This window comes from Loxodonta africana, chromosome 7 (genome assembly GCF_030014295.1).
Source record: "Loxodonta africana isolate mLoxAfr1 chromosome 7, mLoxAfr1.hap2, whole genome shotgun sequence".
NCBI classification, from domain to species: domain Eukaryota; kingdom Metazoa; phylum Chordata; class Mammalia; order Proboscidea; family Elephantidae; genus Loxodonta; species Loxodonta africana.
Genome location: NC_087348.1, coordinates 32,710,309 through 32,729,074, shown reverse-complemented (window position 1 = coordinate 32,729,074; position 18,766 = coordinate 32,710,309). Strand labels below are relative to the sequence as shown.

The 18,766-nt window shown below is 36.0% G+C and overlaps 2 protein-coding genes across 2 annotated transcripts; both read right to left on the bottom strand.

The window, feature by feature from the left end:
* Nucleotides 1–5,411: 5,411 nt before the first annotated feature.
* LOC100666747 (olfactory receptor 5I1) lies at nt 5,412–6,498 on the bottom strand. Its single transcript, XM_003412225.3, has one exon. It carries the CDS (start codon nt 6,496–6,498, stop codon nt 5,554–5,556), a length of 945 nt encoding a protein of 314 aa, XP_003412273.2. The 3' UTR covers nt 5,412–5,553.
* A 9,216-nt stretch (nt 6,499–15,714) lies between these two features.
* Nucleotides 15,715–16,860, bottom strand: LOC100669571 (olfactory receptor 10AG1-like). The gene is made up of 2 exons (XM_064289157.1): nt 16,739–16,860; nt 15,715–16,672 (listed from the first exon to the last, which is right to left on the bottom strand). The coding sequence occupies exons 1-2, from the start codon at nt 16,858–16,860 to the stop codon at nt 15,883–15,885; spliced, it is 912 nt and encodes a 303-aa protein (XP_064145227.1). The 3' UTR covers nt 15,715–15,882.
* Between the last annotated feature and the right edge of the window lie 1,906 nt (nt 16,861–18,766).

Below are 18,766 nucleotides of genomic sequence, written 5' to 3'. Positions count from 1 at the left end.
ATGTGGCAGCTCTTATTCCTCCAGGGTTGATTCCTAGGCATGGGATTACTGGATCATATGGTATCTCTATTTCTAGCTTTTTAAGGAAATGCCATCTAGAGAGTAGGCAGAACTTGGCCAGAAACACATAAAGAGCATAGTACCCTGGAAAATTGCAACAGCAGTTAAGTGAGAGGTACAGGTGGAGAAAGCTTTGAACCTTCCCACAGAAAAGTGGATCTTTAAGGCCGAGAAGATAATGCAACCATAAGAGACAAGAACAGCAGAAACAGTATTCAGTTCAATGAAACAAAAACCGTGAATAATATCAGCTCATTGACCTGAATATCAGAATAGGAAAGGAGGAGAAGTAGAGGCAAATTACAGAAGAAATGATTAATTTCATCTGACTCACAGAAAAATAAATGGAAATTTAATGTGGTATATATCAAAGCATCCACCATGCCTACGAGGTAAACCCCAAACATAAGCATGGAGCACACACTACTGGACATGTTTACTGTATAGAGCAAGTGGTTGCTAATGGCTTAGTACTGATCAAAAGTTAGAGCCACCAGCAGGAGACACTCAGAATCTCCAAAGACTGAAGATGAAGAATTGCAGAGCACAGCCATAGAAGGAAATTGATTTGTCTTTGGCTTAAAAAAAAAAAAAAAAATTTTTTTTTATGGGCTCAATTGCCGTGGAATAGCAGAGGTCACAGAAGGAGAGGTGGCTGAGGAAAAAGTACATTGGCATTTGAAGCTGGGAGTCCATTCTAATTAAAACAATCATTCCATGATTTGACAGAAGGTTGTCGTTAGGTGCCTTTGAATCAGCTTTGACTCATATGGACCCTATATACAATAGAAGCAAACACTGCCTAGTAATATGACATCCTTAAAATTATTGCAATTTTTTAGCCCTTTGTTGCAGCCACTGTGTCAACCCATCTCGTCAAGTGTCTCCCTCTTTTTCACTGACCCTCTACTTCACCAAGCATGATGTCCTTCCCCCGGGACTAGTGTCTCCTGATAACATGCCCAGAGTACGCGAGAGAAAGTCTTGCCATCTCCGCTTCTAAGGAACGTTCTGGCTGTACTTCTTCCAAGACAGATTTGTTTGTTCCTCTGACAATCCACAGTATATTCAATATTCTTCTCCAACACCATAATTCCTAAGGCATCGATTCTTCTTCAGTCTTCCTTATTCATCATCCAGCTTTCGTATGCATGAGAGGCAATTGAATGCACCATGTCCCAGGTCAGGCGCACCTTAGTCCCCAAGGCGACATCTTTGCTTACTAGCACTTTAAAGAGGCCTGTTGAGCAGATTTTCCCAGTGCAATAAATTGTTTTATTTCTTGACATCTGCTTCTATGGGTGTTAAATATGGATCCAAGTAAAATGAAATCTTGACAAACTTCAATAGTTTCTCTGCCGGGAGGTTAATGACATAAATAACTAGAAACATGCTAAAGAGGGTCACTTTGATCTCTTCCTATTAGCAATTCAAAGAAAAGAAAAAAGAATTCACTCAAGGGGGGACAATTTTTCCTTTCTACTGTCCTTTGTTCTTATTTTAAACTGTTGATAAAATGATCCAGAAAATGGTAGATTTATGTTTAACACTTCTGGACATCCACAAAATATTGTCTATAAAGTAGAAATAAATTTGTTCCTGTAAAATACCTTTTTTATCCTCACAATATTCAGATGTGTTGTTCTCTAAAGAGGCATTTTTTTTTTTTTTGACAATAATAAAAAATATTTATATGTCAGATAGGAATTCAAGAAACTTTGATCTAAACTTCCAGGTTTCATGAGGCATGTGACTTCCTATTTCTTCTTCTTTTTTTTTTTTTTGGACTTTACTTCCTTATCTCTTGAAGTGAAGTTGGATGAATTGAAATCTCGATCCATTTTCAAAATAATGCCTGCCAAGAGTGCATTTATTGCCTCATGAAAAAAATAAAACAATATGGAAAAAATACCAGTGTTAGACAGCAAACCCGGAAGACACATGACTAAGCATCTGGTTTTCTTGCATATATTCACAGTGCCAAAAAAAATGATCACAATTAATATGCTCCTCAGAAATCATGATTGGCTTAAAAGCTTGCATTTTAGATCTGTAATCAGTGAGCATACCACTGATTTGATAATAATGAAAATCATTGTTACTAATCTTGGTCTACATCAACTTACTATTTGGTGAGACATGAAGTACATTTACTAAAGTTTTCTCTGGAATTGTATCCCTGCTTTGCCACAATGTTCTTATGATTTGTAAAGAGCTTGGGTGCAAAATTACAAGTCTTGACATTCAAACAGAAATGCAAAAATAAATGGAAACAACAGAATCTAACACATACTTGGCATATCTTTGCATTTTAAATTAACTGTTTCATTACAGAATCAAGTGAGCAGAGGGCTAATAAAACTTCTGAAATATATAAACTTTGTTTCTTATGCATATGTGTATTTATATGTGTGTAACATGTTCATGTGTGTGCATGTCTCACTGTTGATACATAAGAATGGAAATGTGGATGATGGTCCACTCTTTGTACACTTAAGTAACTATGTCATATGGTTCACAGGGAATTGCATATTTCAAAAGAAATTGACTCAAAATACAACCTAATCCTATAAATTGAGTCCTGCCTCATTAGCATAACTGCCACTATCCCACCTCATCAACATCACAGAGGTAGGATTTACAACCTGTAGGATAATCACATCAGATCACAAAATGATGGACAACCACACAATCTTGGGAGTCATTGTGTAGTTAAGTAGATTCACATTTTTGGGAGACATGATTCAATCCATAACACCCTGTGAATACCTAAAAGAATTTAGCAAAGGCTGAGCTCTCAATTTTTTACTCCTGTCATCAAATTAATGTTAGGAAGATGACCAAAACTTATTTTTATGTTATGATTTTCAGCTACCCTGAATCTATACCTCCTTCTGTCCAGTCAAATCAGAAATCCATTGAAACTTAATAGATTCTCTACTTCATCACTCCCAGCTCTTTTCTATTCTTGTTTTTGTTTCTTCCGTTTCTACAACACTCTCATTCACTTACTGATTTAGGAATGTTATTACTCTTCAGTGGTAATTTTTTTTTTCTTTTTTATGTTTCACACACTATAAAATTCATCCCTTTAAATTGTACGTTTTAGTGTTATGTAGCATGTCCACAAGCTTGTACAACCACTACAGCTATCTAAGTCCATAGCATTTTTCATCATCCCAAAAAGCAGCCTGTACCCATTAACATTGTACTTTCACCACTCCCCCCAGATCCTGGGAACCACAACCTATTTTGTGAATCTATGCATTTGTCTATTCTGGACACTTCATAACAGCCATAATAGTAGAATCATGTAATAAGTGAATTATTTTGCTGGGCTTCTTTCTTTAGCATATTATTTTCAATGTTCACCCATATTGTAATATGTATCAATACTCCATCCTTTTTCATGACTGAATAGTATCCCATTGTAGACTATATTTTGTTTACCCATACATCACTGAATGGACACATGGGTTGTTTACAGTTTGGGGCTATTATGAATATTTGTATCAGTATTAGTGTTAAGTGATGCTTTCTTCACCATGGCATCCCTGGGTGGTACAAAAGATTAACATGTTCTGCAGCTAACTAAAGCTTGGAGGTTTGAGTCAACCCAGGTGCCTCGGAAAACAGACCTGGCAATCTACTTCCAAAAGGCCACAACCATTGAAAACTCTATGTAGTGAAGCTCTACTCTGAAACACATGATGTTGCCATGAGTCAGAACTGACAGCAATCAGTATGGTTTGGGTTTTGGTAGAAAAGTAGCATAAGCCATGTGGAAAGCCGAAAAGATGATAGCCACCTCATATACAGAGTCATGGTGTCATCTACGTAAGTGCTTCCACTTGAACACATTGAAAAAATACCGACACCCTCTATTGTCAGTCAGTCCCTTCTCTGAAAACATTTATATTTTCCCGTAAGAGATATAATCTCTTTTCTTGAGTACGAAAAGACAGTGGTGTATCAAAAGTGAGATTTTTATATGCAGCTTTATACTTTCCAATACAAATGTTATCACATGCTTGTATATGTTAATAATTTGGAACAATGAAAAGCTGTGTTGAGATATAGTATATCTAATCTTGCTCTCTGTGGCTGGCATGATCCTCTACAACCTTGGCTAAGTAAATCTGAAACTTAATCTAATATTAAACAGTACGATTGTCTTTGTAGCTGGATGTGAGTGTGTTCTCTTCCAAATTAAGCAACAGAAGTGCTCAGGAGAACCACTGTTGGTCAGAAATCTCAAGAAAACCTCCAGGGAAAATTGATAATGGAAAGAAATCAACAACTGATAATTGACTTTGGCTACATCTTGCAGGTTTTTACAACAAAGAGTACATGGATTTAAACATACCTTTCAATGCTGACATTTCTAGAACACGGATTATAAAATTCATTATTATGCAATAATAATCATATATAGAAAAACATCAGTTACTGAAACACATTTCCCAATAAGCACATGGTTGAATTTCCATTGTCAAACACCTTTTCCTGGGTTTTCTGCTCTGCTCTGTGGGTTGACTTCCTCATGAGGATGCAGGCAGGACCCTGTGAGGCATCAGCACTTCTTCTGTTTCTGAGATGCTGTAGGAGGATGATTTACACCGTCAGTAATACTTTGGTGTAGAAAAAGGTAGCAGAAAAAAGGAAAAACAAATGTTTTGTGTTGTAATTAACCTATTGTTCCACTCCCACTTAAAAAAAATTCCCAAAGTAGTTTGGAGTGGATTGGACACAGAAGGTTCTCTGCAAGGAGCTGAACTGCTATTCAGCAAACTGGGATTTGATTTTTCTGTTACTGCTTTCCTAGCAGTCCTGCTTCTCACTATCTCATTGCATGATACGCCTTTATTAATGAAGGTGAGCATATTGTATAAACATATACACACAATAACTAACATCTGTTCAGTGCCTAAAATGGCTTAAGCGCTACTCTCAGCACTAACGCACTTTATCATTCAACAACCAGTGATGTGGTTACTGTATTCTCCCCATTTTCTCATATGAGGAAACCAAGGCACACATAAATTAAGTAGCTTGCTCAAGGTGCTATTTGTTAGTCGGGCACAGAGTTGACATGTAAACCAAAGCAATCTGGCTCCTTCTGTCATCCAGTAATCTACCCCTGTATATGAGATATTCTGTTTTTTTTACAGCACACACGCGCACACACACACACAAAACAATGTATTTACTGTAGGTGTTAAGACAGCCTGATGCAACCTGTTTGAGCATGAAACCCAAGCTAGACACATTTAAACACTAGTCTGACTTATTTAGTGGCAATTGTAACACTTTTAAACGTAGTCTTATATACTGGGGTTATGAAATGCTTTTGACTGTGTATAAAAGAAAATGCATTTAGCTGCTTGGTAAAATCCCTTGTGTGAGAAGTTGTGTGTGTACTAGTAAAATGATTGCAGTTTCCCAATCAGAGTTTATAATTGGGGAATTGGTGAGTCCCCGGAGCTTAACGTCTCATGAGGAATCTGTCTTTGATCTTAGAGTTTTCTTAGCTGCATCTTTTACATCTTTGTTTCTCAAACCGTAAATCAGTGGATTTAGCACTGGGATGACAATGGTGTAGAACACCGAGATGATTTTATCAGTGTTGGGAGAATACAGGGAACTGGGCCTTGAGTAAATAAACAGTAGAGTCCCCTGATAAATGACCACAGAAGTCAGGTGAGAGGCACACGTGGAGAAGGTTTTCTTCCTTCCACTGGAAGAGCGAATCTTTAAGACTGAGAGAAGAATGAAATAGTAGGAGATAACGATGATGATGAAGCAGATGATTTTCACGGAGCTGCCATACGTGGAGAGGAGCCACTCATTAACTGAGGTGTCTGTGCAGGAGAGCTTAAGCAGTGGAGGGAGGTCACAGAAAAAATGACTAATCACATTTTTGTCACAGTATTTCAGAATAAAAGCAAAGGATGTATGAACCAGGGAGCTTACGTTGCCACGAATATAGGACAAGACGATCAGCCATACACAGGTGCCCCGGGACATCACAACTGTATACAGCAAAGGGTTACAGATGGTGACATAGCGATCATAGGCCATGGCAGCCAAGATAAAGGATTCTGTATCTGCAAACGTACAGAAAAAATAGAACTGCAGGGCACAGCCATAATAGGAAATGGATTTGTTCTCTGAGAGGAAGTTGACCAGCATTTTGGGAACAATGACTGAGGAATAACAAAGGTCTACAAAGGATAGGTTACTGAGAAAAAAATACATGGGGGTTTGAAGACGGGAATCTATTCTGATTAACATTATCAAGCCAATGTTCCCCATTAGAATCACAGCATACAACATCAGAAACACCAGGAATAGGACAATCTGCAGTTCAGGGCGTGTTGGAAACCCTAATAGAACAAATTCAGTCACCAAGGTGTAGTTTCCTTCTATCAGTTCCATATTATTATTTTTTTCCTGTTTTGAGAATCCTAATATCCTAAAACATTATAATAATGAAAGAGAAATAAAATTAGATGTAATCATAAATTAGTTTGATTGTTCAACAAACCATCAGTCAGATAAAGAAACCAAAGAAACTTCTCTTCAAATACAAAATTTGAGAGATGTATTTCAGAATTCAATAGCTGTTAAATTCCATTGTCACAAGTTTTATTTAATTTCTTTCATTAACGACTATTTCTTCCAATGGACAGTTGGCTCCACAGTACAGAGGGCATGTTACAGTTTGCTTACCTTTTTGTACCTGAAATGTAACGCTATAGTTACAATACAAGATTAGATGGATTAATGAATGGACTGAGGATTGTATAAAGGAAAGAAGAAATATCAATATTTATTAAACAGAAAACGACTTGTAGAACATGCCTTAGAATGAGGAGAATTATGGAGGCATTTGCTTTTTCTCTCAAGAAATTATAGTCAATGGATAGAGTGGTATAATAAAACATACACCAGCTAATTGTTTTTTGTACCTATTTCTTATTAATATAAAGTAATGTAATATTAGTGAAATAAAATCAATGTCACTAATTACCTACCATGAGTATATTTTTAAAAGAAGTTAGGGTAATTCTATAAATCCTGTATTAGCCAAGGTGATTAAATTTGTTAAATATATATCGTTCCATCAATCACAATGCCCAGCTTCCAATGAGCACAGAATGGATATTAGTTGACGAAATAAGTAAGTAGAAACCCTGCTGGTGTAGTTAGTTAAGTGCTACAGCTGCTAATGAAAGGGTCAGCAGTTCGAATCCACCAGGTGCTCCTTGGAAACTCTGTGGGGCAGTTCTACTCTCTCCTATAGGGTTGCTGGGAGTCGAAGTCGACTCGATGGCACTGTGTTTGTTTTTGGTTTAAATAAGTAAGTAGACACACACACAAAAAAAGGTTCAAGTTACTTCAAATGAAATAAAATCATTCTATATGTCCTTCTCACTGAAATATAGTTAGCCGCTATTACTTTTTATGTTTTTATAATTCAGGGTGTTTATACTGAGAAATCTGTCAATCAGTTTTCCTGGGGTTTCAGAATACTTCTAACAGTAGAAAGAATTTTAACTTAACCTGGAACAGTAAGAAATTTGAAGCTAACCTTGAAGGATGGACTTGAAAAATATATGAAAACAAATGAGCAAAGCATCCAATGAGCTATGTTAGTGTTGCCACAGAGATCCCAAGAAGGGAATTAAAAATGTTTTTGGGTCACTAGCTCATTACATGTGTAAAAACTCAGTGATGGTGCTATCAACTTTATCTCATTCAGTAACTAAAACCATCCTATGGCACAGACACAGAGAATCTATTGAGAATCAGAAGGGTTAATTACTTGTTCAATGTGTGGTCACGTTATTGTATCCAAGAGTGGGAATGAGATGCAGCACTACAGCAAGACAGCAGTTAACTTACTCTTAGTTCGCCTGTTTTCAATATAATCAGGTTATTTAGAAAAGATGAGACCTCTGCTTTAGACTTAGAAAAAATATGGTTGGAATTCTATCTTGACTACAAGAGTACTGTGGGATCTTGGGCAAATTAATATAAATTATGTTATTTATACATATGAATGATAACAAATATCTCACAGGGTTGCTGTACTAATCAAATAAAAAAAAAATGATCTCCCTGTCCACCTACCATCCAATCATCCATTTATCTACTTACCTACCTACATACTTACCTATCTGTCCATCCATGTAGTTACTTTTCAGAGTGGCTGACACAGGAAAACATCAAAAACTTGTCTCAATAGCCACACTGCTCTCACTTAATCATATTTATGACTAGAGCTGTAAGCCAAGGCTTTATTAATAATGGCTAGCATTTATATAGTGATTGTTAGCTTCAAGGTGATATTCTAAAGACTGCATATATCTTATTCAATTGTCACAACAAAAATAACCAAGGTTTGATCTACATACTATTATTATTGTTTTTCTCTTACAAATAAGGGAACTAAGACACTTGGGGTTTGAGAGCTAGGATGTAATAGAGACAGCATTGGAACCTAAGAGCCTGCATCCAAAGCCTTATGATACATAGACAGGCTCTTTCGTCGATAGATCGTCATTATTCATTTTTTTATTTTGGATGAGAAACTTAAAGCTTAGCATAATATAAGGTCTTGTAGTTTGTAGCTGCAAATTAAAATTCGTATGTGTCCAAAGTCAAGGTCTGTGACAGTAACCTTGAGGGTGGTCGGACTACGAATAATGTGGCCACCATAAGACAGGGTGCGGGACGTAGTGAAGCTGAGGGAAGGAATAAGTGGCTTACATATTTACTGAACAGAGCACATACTTCTGGAAACTTCACATTGATCGTTCCTTCTTATAGTCTAAAAATATTTCATCTACACAAAGGTGAGAGGGAAGTAAAGAGGTAGGTATTAAGCATAGTGGTAGGAGAAGACAGCAGTCCTGAGATTCTTGTTTTAAACAGAAATTAACAAAAAGATCCAATCAATATGCTTTGATTCACTATTTTTTTCCCCAAAGATATCGCAACACAATCTTAAGATAGACAATAAACTTAAATTAATTCAAAATATTAGGGAACCAGTCATGCTTCAGCTCTCTTATCTGTAATACATATGTAAAAGCTTTTTTAAATGCTTTACATTTACAAAGAAGTTGCATCAGAAAAGGTGATGTACGAGCATTACCGTGTGGGTACAGTACTGACAGATAAAGGTGCTTTTCCACATTTTTGAACATAAATCAATGGTTCTTTCTCTTAGGTCCATGAAAGCCAATTTATGCACCATTAAAACCACTCTAGTAGCCACAGAAGTTACTTACCAAGGAAAGAACTGTTTTTCAAGAACCTGGCTGAATACTTTTGTCATTAGATCCAAAGGCCTTTAAATACATTCTCATGGCATTGGAGACCTAACAATTGAAGGGTTCCAAACATGCTCATTTTAAAGAGAAACCTGGAGAATAATTAGCAGGATTATTGACATTGTGTTAGGTTTTTTTTTTTTTAATTAGTTGCATAATTAATTATTAGATAACCACTGTTAGCATCAATTTGAATAGTAATTTTAATTCTTACTAATTTTGAGATTATTTTTAATGATACTTAGAATTCTACAAAAGACCTATTTTAAGGGGTGCTTTGAAAATAGTTCAAATATTAAAAAATGCGATGATTGTCTTTTAAATTTGGCAAGCAAAAACAAAAATAACTAATATTTTATTAAATAAAATGATAAAATGTTAGCTATCAATAAAAAGAGTGGAAATTTTTTTCATCCAATTCAAATAAGAATTCATAAAAAAGAATCTAATCAACATTCTATAATTGGAAAAATAAAATACTTATATTTAACAACTTATTGAATGGATTTCAACATCACTTTGAATACTAGAGATCAGGAGATTGGGTGGACAAGTAGTGTCAGAAGAGTCTATATTAAGGCTTTGTCTTGGAGTTTGCAACTAACGTGATATAGGAAATCATCAGGAAAAATATATGTTACTATCACTAAAATATCTAGAATATACATCTTGAACCTTAAAAATCAGAATTTCCTGGATACTACTCTTTCATTTAAAAGGTGCTCAGCTGAATAATTTCAAAATGCTTTCTTTGTATTACAGAACCTACCGAGTTTTACATCTTTCACACACTAGATGTTACCAGGGAAAATTACCCAAACACAAAATTAGTAAGCAAGTTTCTTCAAATCATCAAAAATTCCCTAATCTTTCAGTGTTCTTAGAGATCTTTGGCACAACCCAGATCTTTCATGAGGCTAGACAATGCTCTGTTTCTCAGTCTGTAAATATCTTTTTCAAATTTGCTTATTTTCATTTAAGCCACTCTTCTGTTACTTTGATAGGTTGATATCACATGTCCGTATGCACATGATACTCTTATACTTCAAATCCAAGTAAACCATCATCAAACAAAAAGCCCCGACCTCTGAATTTCCCTTCCCTTGGTGTCAATACCTCAATAGGTTGAACTGGTTTTTTAATTAATTAAAATAAAATTGAATTAATATTGAACTCATGTTTTTGACAAGTATCAAACTAGCGAAGGCTAGTGGTAATTTTCCAATAAATAAATACTGGAGAAGCTGTAAAAGTAAGAGAAAAAATGATATTTCTAAGAATTAGCAAAAAAAATTTGTAAGAGGAGAGGTTCTCTTTCTGGGTGTATAGCTTGTTAAGATATTGAGACCACCTCCCTTCCTGGAAAAAAAAAATAATAATAATGAAGAAAGCTACTTTAAATCCACTCAAAAACATAAGTGAACTGACAAGTTATTTAGTTACCATTAGAGCAAGGATCAAGAAGAAAATACTCTCATCACTTTATAATGTGTAAATAATACAAATATTTGGAGCCATAAGTTAAAATGAATCTAATGAACATTGCAAAAAAACCCAGACCCAGCTCAGCTACAAATCTGCCTTGGAAGTACAGCTAGAAAGCTTCTTAGAAGCAATGATGGTGAGACTTTGAGTCACATACTTTGGACATGTTATAAGGAGGGACCAGTCCCTGGAGAAGGACATTATGCTTGGTAAAATAGAGGGTCAGCAATAAAGAAGACCCTCAGTGAGTTGGATTGACACAGTGGCTACAACAATGGGCTCAAACATAAAGATTGTGAGGCTGGTGCAGGATGGGGCACTGTTATTTGTTGTACATAACATCAACATGAGTCAGAACCGACTCAATGGTACCTAACAACATTATCTTGTATCCAGAAAAAAATATCCCTCAAAACTTTGTTACGAAAAAAACCTCAGATCACAAAGGACTTCACTGGTGAATTACAAATATTTTAGAAATAAACTATAACAAATTATACAAAATTGTTCAGAGAATAGAGACATACAGAATACTCACTTGTTGTAGAAGGACAAAATAACCCTAAAAGGGAACTTGAGAAGGACTTTCAACAACATCAAAAAAGAGACATACAAAAAAATCAAACCCATTACCATCAAGTAGATTCTGACTCACGGCAACCTCATGTGTGCCAAATAGAACTGCACATAGAGTTTTCAAGGCTGTGATCTTTCAGAAGCTGATCACCAGTCAGGTCTTCTGTGGCATCTCTGGGTAGGTTCAAACCACCAACCTTTTGGCTAGTAGTTGAACTCTTAAATGTTTGCACTCCCCGAGGACTTTTTAATACATGAATATTGCTACAGAATTTGCACATATGTCTGTGAAGCCGCCTCTTCTAGGAATGTAAGAGACTCTGACCTACCTGAAAAAATCTAGCACTTTTAACATTTCAGAAACGTGTTAATTCATATACAGATTGCAAGAAAAAACAAAACTCACATAATTATATTATTTTTAATTTTTGTTTATTATGTTATTTTATTTGTATATATAAGTGTATATATAGGAGTTCTTGGATGTTTAGTGCTAGAATACTAGCCTAAAGGTAGTCAATTCAAACCCACCCAGAGGTGCCTTGGAAGTTAAAATCCCATTAACTTCAAAAGATAAATCTTAGGCATATGAATCTTGTATAATCTTACTCCAACAGCAGAAAAAAATGACAATATAGAGGAAGGAGAGTAACGGCACTATAGAGTAACAAGATGTAAACAAGTTTACCAAAATTTTAATATATAAATGATGTATAAAAGACAATGCATAAATGGTCTTTGTCAAAGCAATAGAAGAAGCAATCCTGTGTGTGTATCAACAATCATCCAATTTGGATGTAGACAGGAACACACACATATTTTCTTCTTTATTAAACATGTATGTCTGAGGATGAGTATATTAAATCCACCCTTACAATGAAAGAGAGAACCTCAATATTAAAAAAAAAAAAGGTCCAACAAATTATATATTAGATTCCTCATATGTGGCCAAAAAAACTAAAACCAGACCCGCTGCTATCAAGTCGATTCCAACTCATAGTGATCCTATATGACAGAGCAGAACGGCCACATAGGGTTTCCAAAGTGTGACTGGTGGGTTCGAACTGCTGACGTTTTGGTTAGCAGCTAAGCTCTTAACCACTGGGTCAGTCACCAGGACTCCACTGTGTGGTGAGAGGTCAGTAAATGACACCATCGAGAAAGCTGAAACAATATAAAATTCAGCGGAAAAAAAGATACGATAAATGAAAGTAAATTATGGGTTTTTCTTCAAGAAATTATGTATAGAGAGTAAATTATAGGTTTTTCTTCAAGAAATTATGTATAGAGATCTTAGTGGCAATCATGAGCTAGTCAGTGAATCATATAATCAGGAAAAGTTATAATAATTGTCACTTTACTAATTGTAAATGTGATGAAAAAATTAGTTAAATGATTTGTTCAAGATATTAGTAATAAAAAGGTTAAAAATTAGTTATCTGAACTACTGGGATAGCATTGTCTCATAACATTGTGATATACCTTTATTAAATTTTAAAAATTTAACACCAAAACTGCCACCATAATCGTCATTTCTGTCATCTCTACCAACATCATCATCATGGACTATGTATCAAATTCTTGTAACATATAAAATATTAAATGAAAAATGATGTATGCATTTTTTCTAAATTTTATTCATATTGTTTTTTGAGAATATACACAGCAAAACATACTCCAATTCAACAGTTTCAAAATGTCCAGTTTAGTGACATTGATTATATTCACCCTCATTTTCTGAGTTGTTCCCCCCTCATTAACATAAACTTACTACCCTCGAAGATTCTTATCTAATCTTTCAAGTTGCTGGTATTATTTTGATCCCATTTGAACAGTTGTTAAAATAGCCGAACGCTCAAGGCAGACCTTTTTTAGTAGCTAAGTTAAACTATATCCCATTTTAAGATGACTTCAGGGGACATTTTTGGTTTAAGGTTTAAAGTTTATCTCAGGGTAATATTTTCAGGGATTCATCCAACATTAGTGGCTCCAGGAAGTCTGGAGTCCATGAGAATTTGAAACTCTGTTCTGCATTTTCCCACTTTTGATCAAGATTCCTCCATGGAATCTTCAATCAAAATATTCAGTGATGTTTGCCAGGTACCACACAGTTCTGTGCTCATGCCAAAGGAGGCAATTGTTCATGGAGGCAAATAGCCACACATTCCATATCCTCCTTCTATTCTTGACTCTTCTTTTTCCTCTGATATCTGAAGTGAATAGAGACTAATTGCTGTGCCTTGGATAGCGGCTTGCAAGCTTTTAAGACCCAAGGCACCATACAATGAACTACGAAGTAGAACAGATGCACTGAACATGTTATTAGGCCAGTTAACTGGGATGTCCCATGAAACCATGACCTTATACCTCCATACCAAAGAACCAAGTCCTCTGAGGTGTTTGGTATATGCATATAAGGTGTTTAATATATGCATTTTACTTCCATAAAGAAACAAATAAGTGCATAAATGTAGGGCATCATGTCAGATGGCAGAAGATGTAAATAGCTTGATGAAGGAGAAATATAACTACAATAGAGGAACTAAAATTGTCTTGTATATATGTGTACAATCATAACTAACTTATGGAATGTCACAATTAGAAATTCTCAGGGACAGATGTACTGAATAATATCTTTATGTGAGTTGTTGATTGGAGGATCTGGAGTTGGCAGGATGGGCATTAATGGCTCTGTTGACAGATGGTCACTTTTCTTGATAATGCCAGTTAAAAAATTTACTAATTTCAATCACTTTAGAAAGGACTAAATTTTGCAAACATCAGCCAAATATATATAATCATAATGGTGTGGACCATGGGGATTCAAGAAATAAATTCAAACTTTTTCCTCCTCTTTTATCTCATAGGCTTTTTTTTTTTTTTTTAAATCTGAAGTGCTCTAAGAGTTGCTGTTTGGAGTGCGGTGATGAAAGGGATGTAATAAACCAGAGCATTAGGCCATAATTGCTAAAAAGAACATAGAAATATGTGGAAATTTAACTGGTTGATGTGAGTAGGGGTCTTCCGTTACATTGTGTGCTCTGGCAGGAAGTTACGAGGGTGAGAATTAAGTGTATGTAAGCTTTCTTTTGCAAATGTGATTTGAATCACTCTACATAGGGGGCATTGGTGGTTTGGTGTTAGAATTCTTGTCTTCCACGCATGAGACTTGGGTTCAGCTCTTGGGCAATGCACCTTCACCACAGCCATCACCCATCTGTCAGGGTAGGTTTGAATGTTACTACGATGCTGAGCAGGTTTCAGTGGTGCTTCTAGACTGAGATGGACTGAAAAAAAGCCTGGCTATCTTCTTCTGAAAAATCAGCTAATGAAATCCCTGTGGATCAGAGTGGACTGATCCACACAATCAATCATGCAGATGGGATACGAACAGGCAGTGTTTCCGTCCATTGTGTATGGGGTCGCCATGAGTCAGGCTGACTGGACAGCAGGTAACAACAACAGTCCCACATGGGTGCAGAGTAGGTTTAATAAATATGCTCTCAATGCTCATTGATGCTCTAAAATCTCTAGATTTACCCAAAAGATTGAAGTAGGAGATAGCAGTATCCATTTATCCACGCACTCAGTTAATTACTCAACAAACACTCATTTGCCATTTACTACTATCCAGCCAGAAACAATACAATGGGTTTTCTTCTATTGTCCAGTGTCTCTGATATAGAATCAGAAAAGGATTTTAGCAAATACAAGTATGAAAATTTAGCCAACTAATTAAGGAAACTAATCTTGTATACTTGCAAGAATATTTAAGCTAAACATTTTAATAGCTTGAATTTTGTTCTTAGTTTTAATAAAGAAATTGTAGAAGAGATCACAGTATTATTTATACAACAAGATTATTGTATAGATATGGAACAGTGAAGTTAGATCAGTTTTTCAAGTATACACTTAAGCACAGTAAACTTTAAGCTAGGTATCTCAAAGCACCTCCTAAGCTGGAAGTGATTGACTTGTCAATGCGGAAATGTAGAGATTTGAGATATTTCATAACTGTGTGACACACACTTAAAATGTTAATAACTAAGCTCATCATACTGCTTTCAAAATGCAGTGAAATAAACACAGCAGAACATTTGCCAATTCAACAAATTCTACATGCATAATTGAGTGACATTAAATATATTCTTTATGTTGTACAGACATTATCGTTACCATTTTACAAATTATTCCACGCCATTATCATAAATGCAGTGCCTCCTAGGTAAAAATTCTTTTCTCCCTACTCTTGTAAGTGAGGTCATAAAATATTTGTCTTTGTGCAACTAATTTATTTCATTCAGCACAAAGTTTTTAAGTTTCATCTATGTTGTGCTGTGTTACAGAACTTTATTTCTCTTTAGGATCGAGCAATATTAAATGTAACACATTCATCTGCTGATGGACACTTAGGATGTTTCTACCTATCATACTTTTTTTTAAGCAATAATTTTCTCAGGGCGGCAATGACATCCTTATTTCTAAGGCTGTATATCATGGGATTAAACATCGGAGTTAGTATAGTGTAGAAAGGAGATAGCAGTTTGTCCATTCCTGCAGAATGATAGGACTTGGGTCTTAAGTAGGTGATAGTAGCAGATCCAAAGAATAAAACCACAACCAGCAGGTGGGAAGAACATGTGGAGAAGGCTTTAGCCTGTCCTGAGGCTGTTGGCAACTTTAGAATGGCAGAAATGATTTTGCTGTAGGAGGCAAGTATCAACATAAAAGGGACAGCAGCAAACAACATAGTTACGGTGTAGACAGACATCTCATGAGCAGAAGTGTCCCCACAGGCCAGCTTGGTAATGGGGGAGATGTCACAGAAGAAGTGGTTAATTTGGTTACAATTGCAAAAATGCAGAGAGAAAACTGTAGCTGTTTGCCCTATCTGGACTGGGATGCCAATGATCCAGGAGCCAACTGCTAGCTGGACACACATCTTTTGGTTCATGACTAGAGGGTAGTGCAGAGGGTTACAAATGGCCACATAGCGGTCATAAGCCATCACTGCCAGGAGGAAACATTCAGTGGCCCCCAGCATAAGAAAGAAGCACATTTGGGTGGCACATTCCAGCACAGAAATGCTTCTGTCCTGAGTCCAAAGATTCACTAGCATCCGGGGGAGAGTGACAGTTACATAAGAAATTTCCAATAAGGAAAAATTTGCCAGGAAAAAATACATGGGTGTCTGTAATGCAGGATCATTGAAATAGAAGCACTTTAAATCTGTGCTTCTATTTCAGTGTAAGGTCTGTGAACTCAGAAGTCATCATCTGATTAGTATTATTATGAGGCTATTTCCAATTATAACAATTATGTAAATGATGCAGAACACTCCAGATAGAAACCCTTGGAGATGTGAAAGATCAGAAAATCCCAACAGTACAAATTGCATCACTGTAGAGACATTACCTTCAGCTTTTTTCACTTCACATTTCATCTGTTGGAATGATAAAATCAGAAGTACAAGTTACTTCACTTTTCTTGTCTTTGTACTCTCACTTGCAAACTGTGGGTGGCATATCTTACAATTTTTCCAATTCTCTATAAGAACAATTCCTATAAATGACAGTTGCTCTAAAAAGATGATCAAGTGTGTTCTTAAATTCTTGTTCAGTTGATCCATACAAAACATTTTTTTTTTCTTTCTGCTATGGGTATTCTTGTATTTCCTTGTTTCTTTGATCACATACATGATTGTAAAGTTTGCTGTTCGCCTAACCCCTGAGGGAGCAGGAGAGCAGTGGGATGCAGACCCCAAATTCTCATAAAAAGACCAGACTTAATGGTCTGACTGAGACTAGAAGGACCCTGGTGGTCATGACCCCCAGACCCTCTATTGGCCCAGGACAGGAACCATTCCCAAAGCCAACTATTCAGACAGGGATTGGACTGGACAATGGGTTGCAGAGGGATGCCGGTGAGGAGTGAGCTTCCTGGATCAGGTGGACACTTGAGGCTATGTTGGCATCTCCTGCCTGGAGGGGAGCTGAGAGGGTGGAGGGGGTTGGAAGCTGGTGAAATGGACACAAAAAGAGAGAGTGGAGGGAGGGAGCGGGCTGTCTCCTTAGGGGGAGAGCAATTGGGAATGTGTAGCTAGGTGTATAAGTTTTTGTGTGAGAGACTGACTTGATTTGTAAACTCTCACTTGAAGCACAATAAAAATTATAAAAAAATAAAGTTTGCTATTCATCTAAACCCTCAAAATCTCAAAATCTGGAATTGTATTCAATGATAGCAATTATTCCATTTGTTTTTAGTTGGCATGCTTTCCTCTCAATTCTGTTTCCCAATACTATCAATTGAAAATTAAATTCATTGTGGGAATAAATACTCTGTAAGTCATCTATCCTCGTTTTGAACCATTTAAAGGTAGTTATTAGAAAATGGTGATTTTCCCATGATATCTCAAAAGTCACGTTTTCCTTTAACATACTATAAATTGAGGCTATTTTATTATAAAACATGATGATGAGTTAACCACCAAATATTATGGGCTGACATTTAAACTTTAAATCTGTGCTTCTATTTCAATGTAAGGTCTGTGAAGTCAGAAGTCATCATTTTTATTTGCATTTTGTAGTCAGGCATAAGTTAGAGACAAGTTCACCCAGCTTTTATGCTCAAGAAAGCAATTTTAAATAGAATGTCCACTTCTTTATTGCTCACACATACCCGTTCTTTAAGAGTAACATTAACTACAAATGATCCATATTTTCCCGAATCATCCCATGTTCAGTAATTGCTGTCTTCCTGCCGACCTCGTTTGTGCCATTCAGTCTTCTCTCTCGCAGGCACTGCATTTTGCACACGCGTGTTAGATTGTGACTGTCAATTTATATTACGTACTTTTCTTACCCCTCTTCCTACATTATAAGCTTCTTAGAGAATTCAGTACATTTTTCTATGCAATGCATAGCATTTTATTCAACGAAACACGATTCATTAATATCCATATCACAAGAAAACCGAATTCTTTGGCTTCGAGTTGATTCCAGCTCTTAGCAACCCTATAGGATGGAGTAGAACGGTCTTATAGGGTTTCCAAGGTGAGAACTTTACAGAAGCAGACTGCTAGTGGGGTCCAACTGCCGATCTTTTGTTTAGCAGTCACATAAGTTGATTTAATAACGTATTTGATAGATTATATAAAAAATCAAATGGATTGAATCTTTAGAATAATTTCCAAGTAGTAAGAATGCCGCTCCTACCTAAATGTGACCTGACTCTCACCATTACTAAAGGATCTAATCATGTTTCTGTTTTTTTTGTGTGTGTGTTAAAGAATAATACTCTTTTCA

Bases quoted from the DNA above. Each gene is read 5' to 3' on its own strand.
- LOC100669571 (XM_064289157.1), bottom strand. From the start codon at position 16,860: ATGCAATTTGTACTGTTGGGATTTTCTGATCTTTCACATCTCCAAGGG. The intron at 16,673-16,738 runs ATGATGACTTCT...GTGCTTCTATTT, and splicing joins CTCATAATAATACTAATCAG to CAATGATCCTGCATTACAGA.
- LOC100666747 (XM_003412225.3), bottom strand. From the start codon at position 6,498: ATGGAACTGATAGAAGGAAACTACACCTTGGTGACTGAATTTGTTCTA.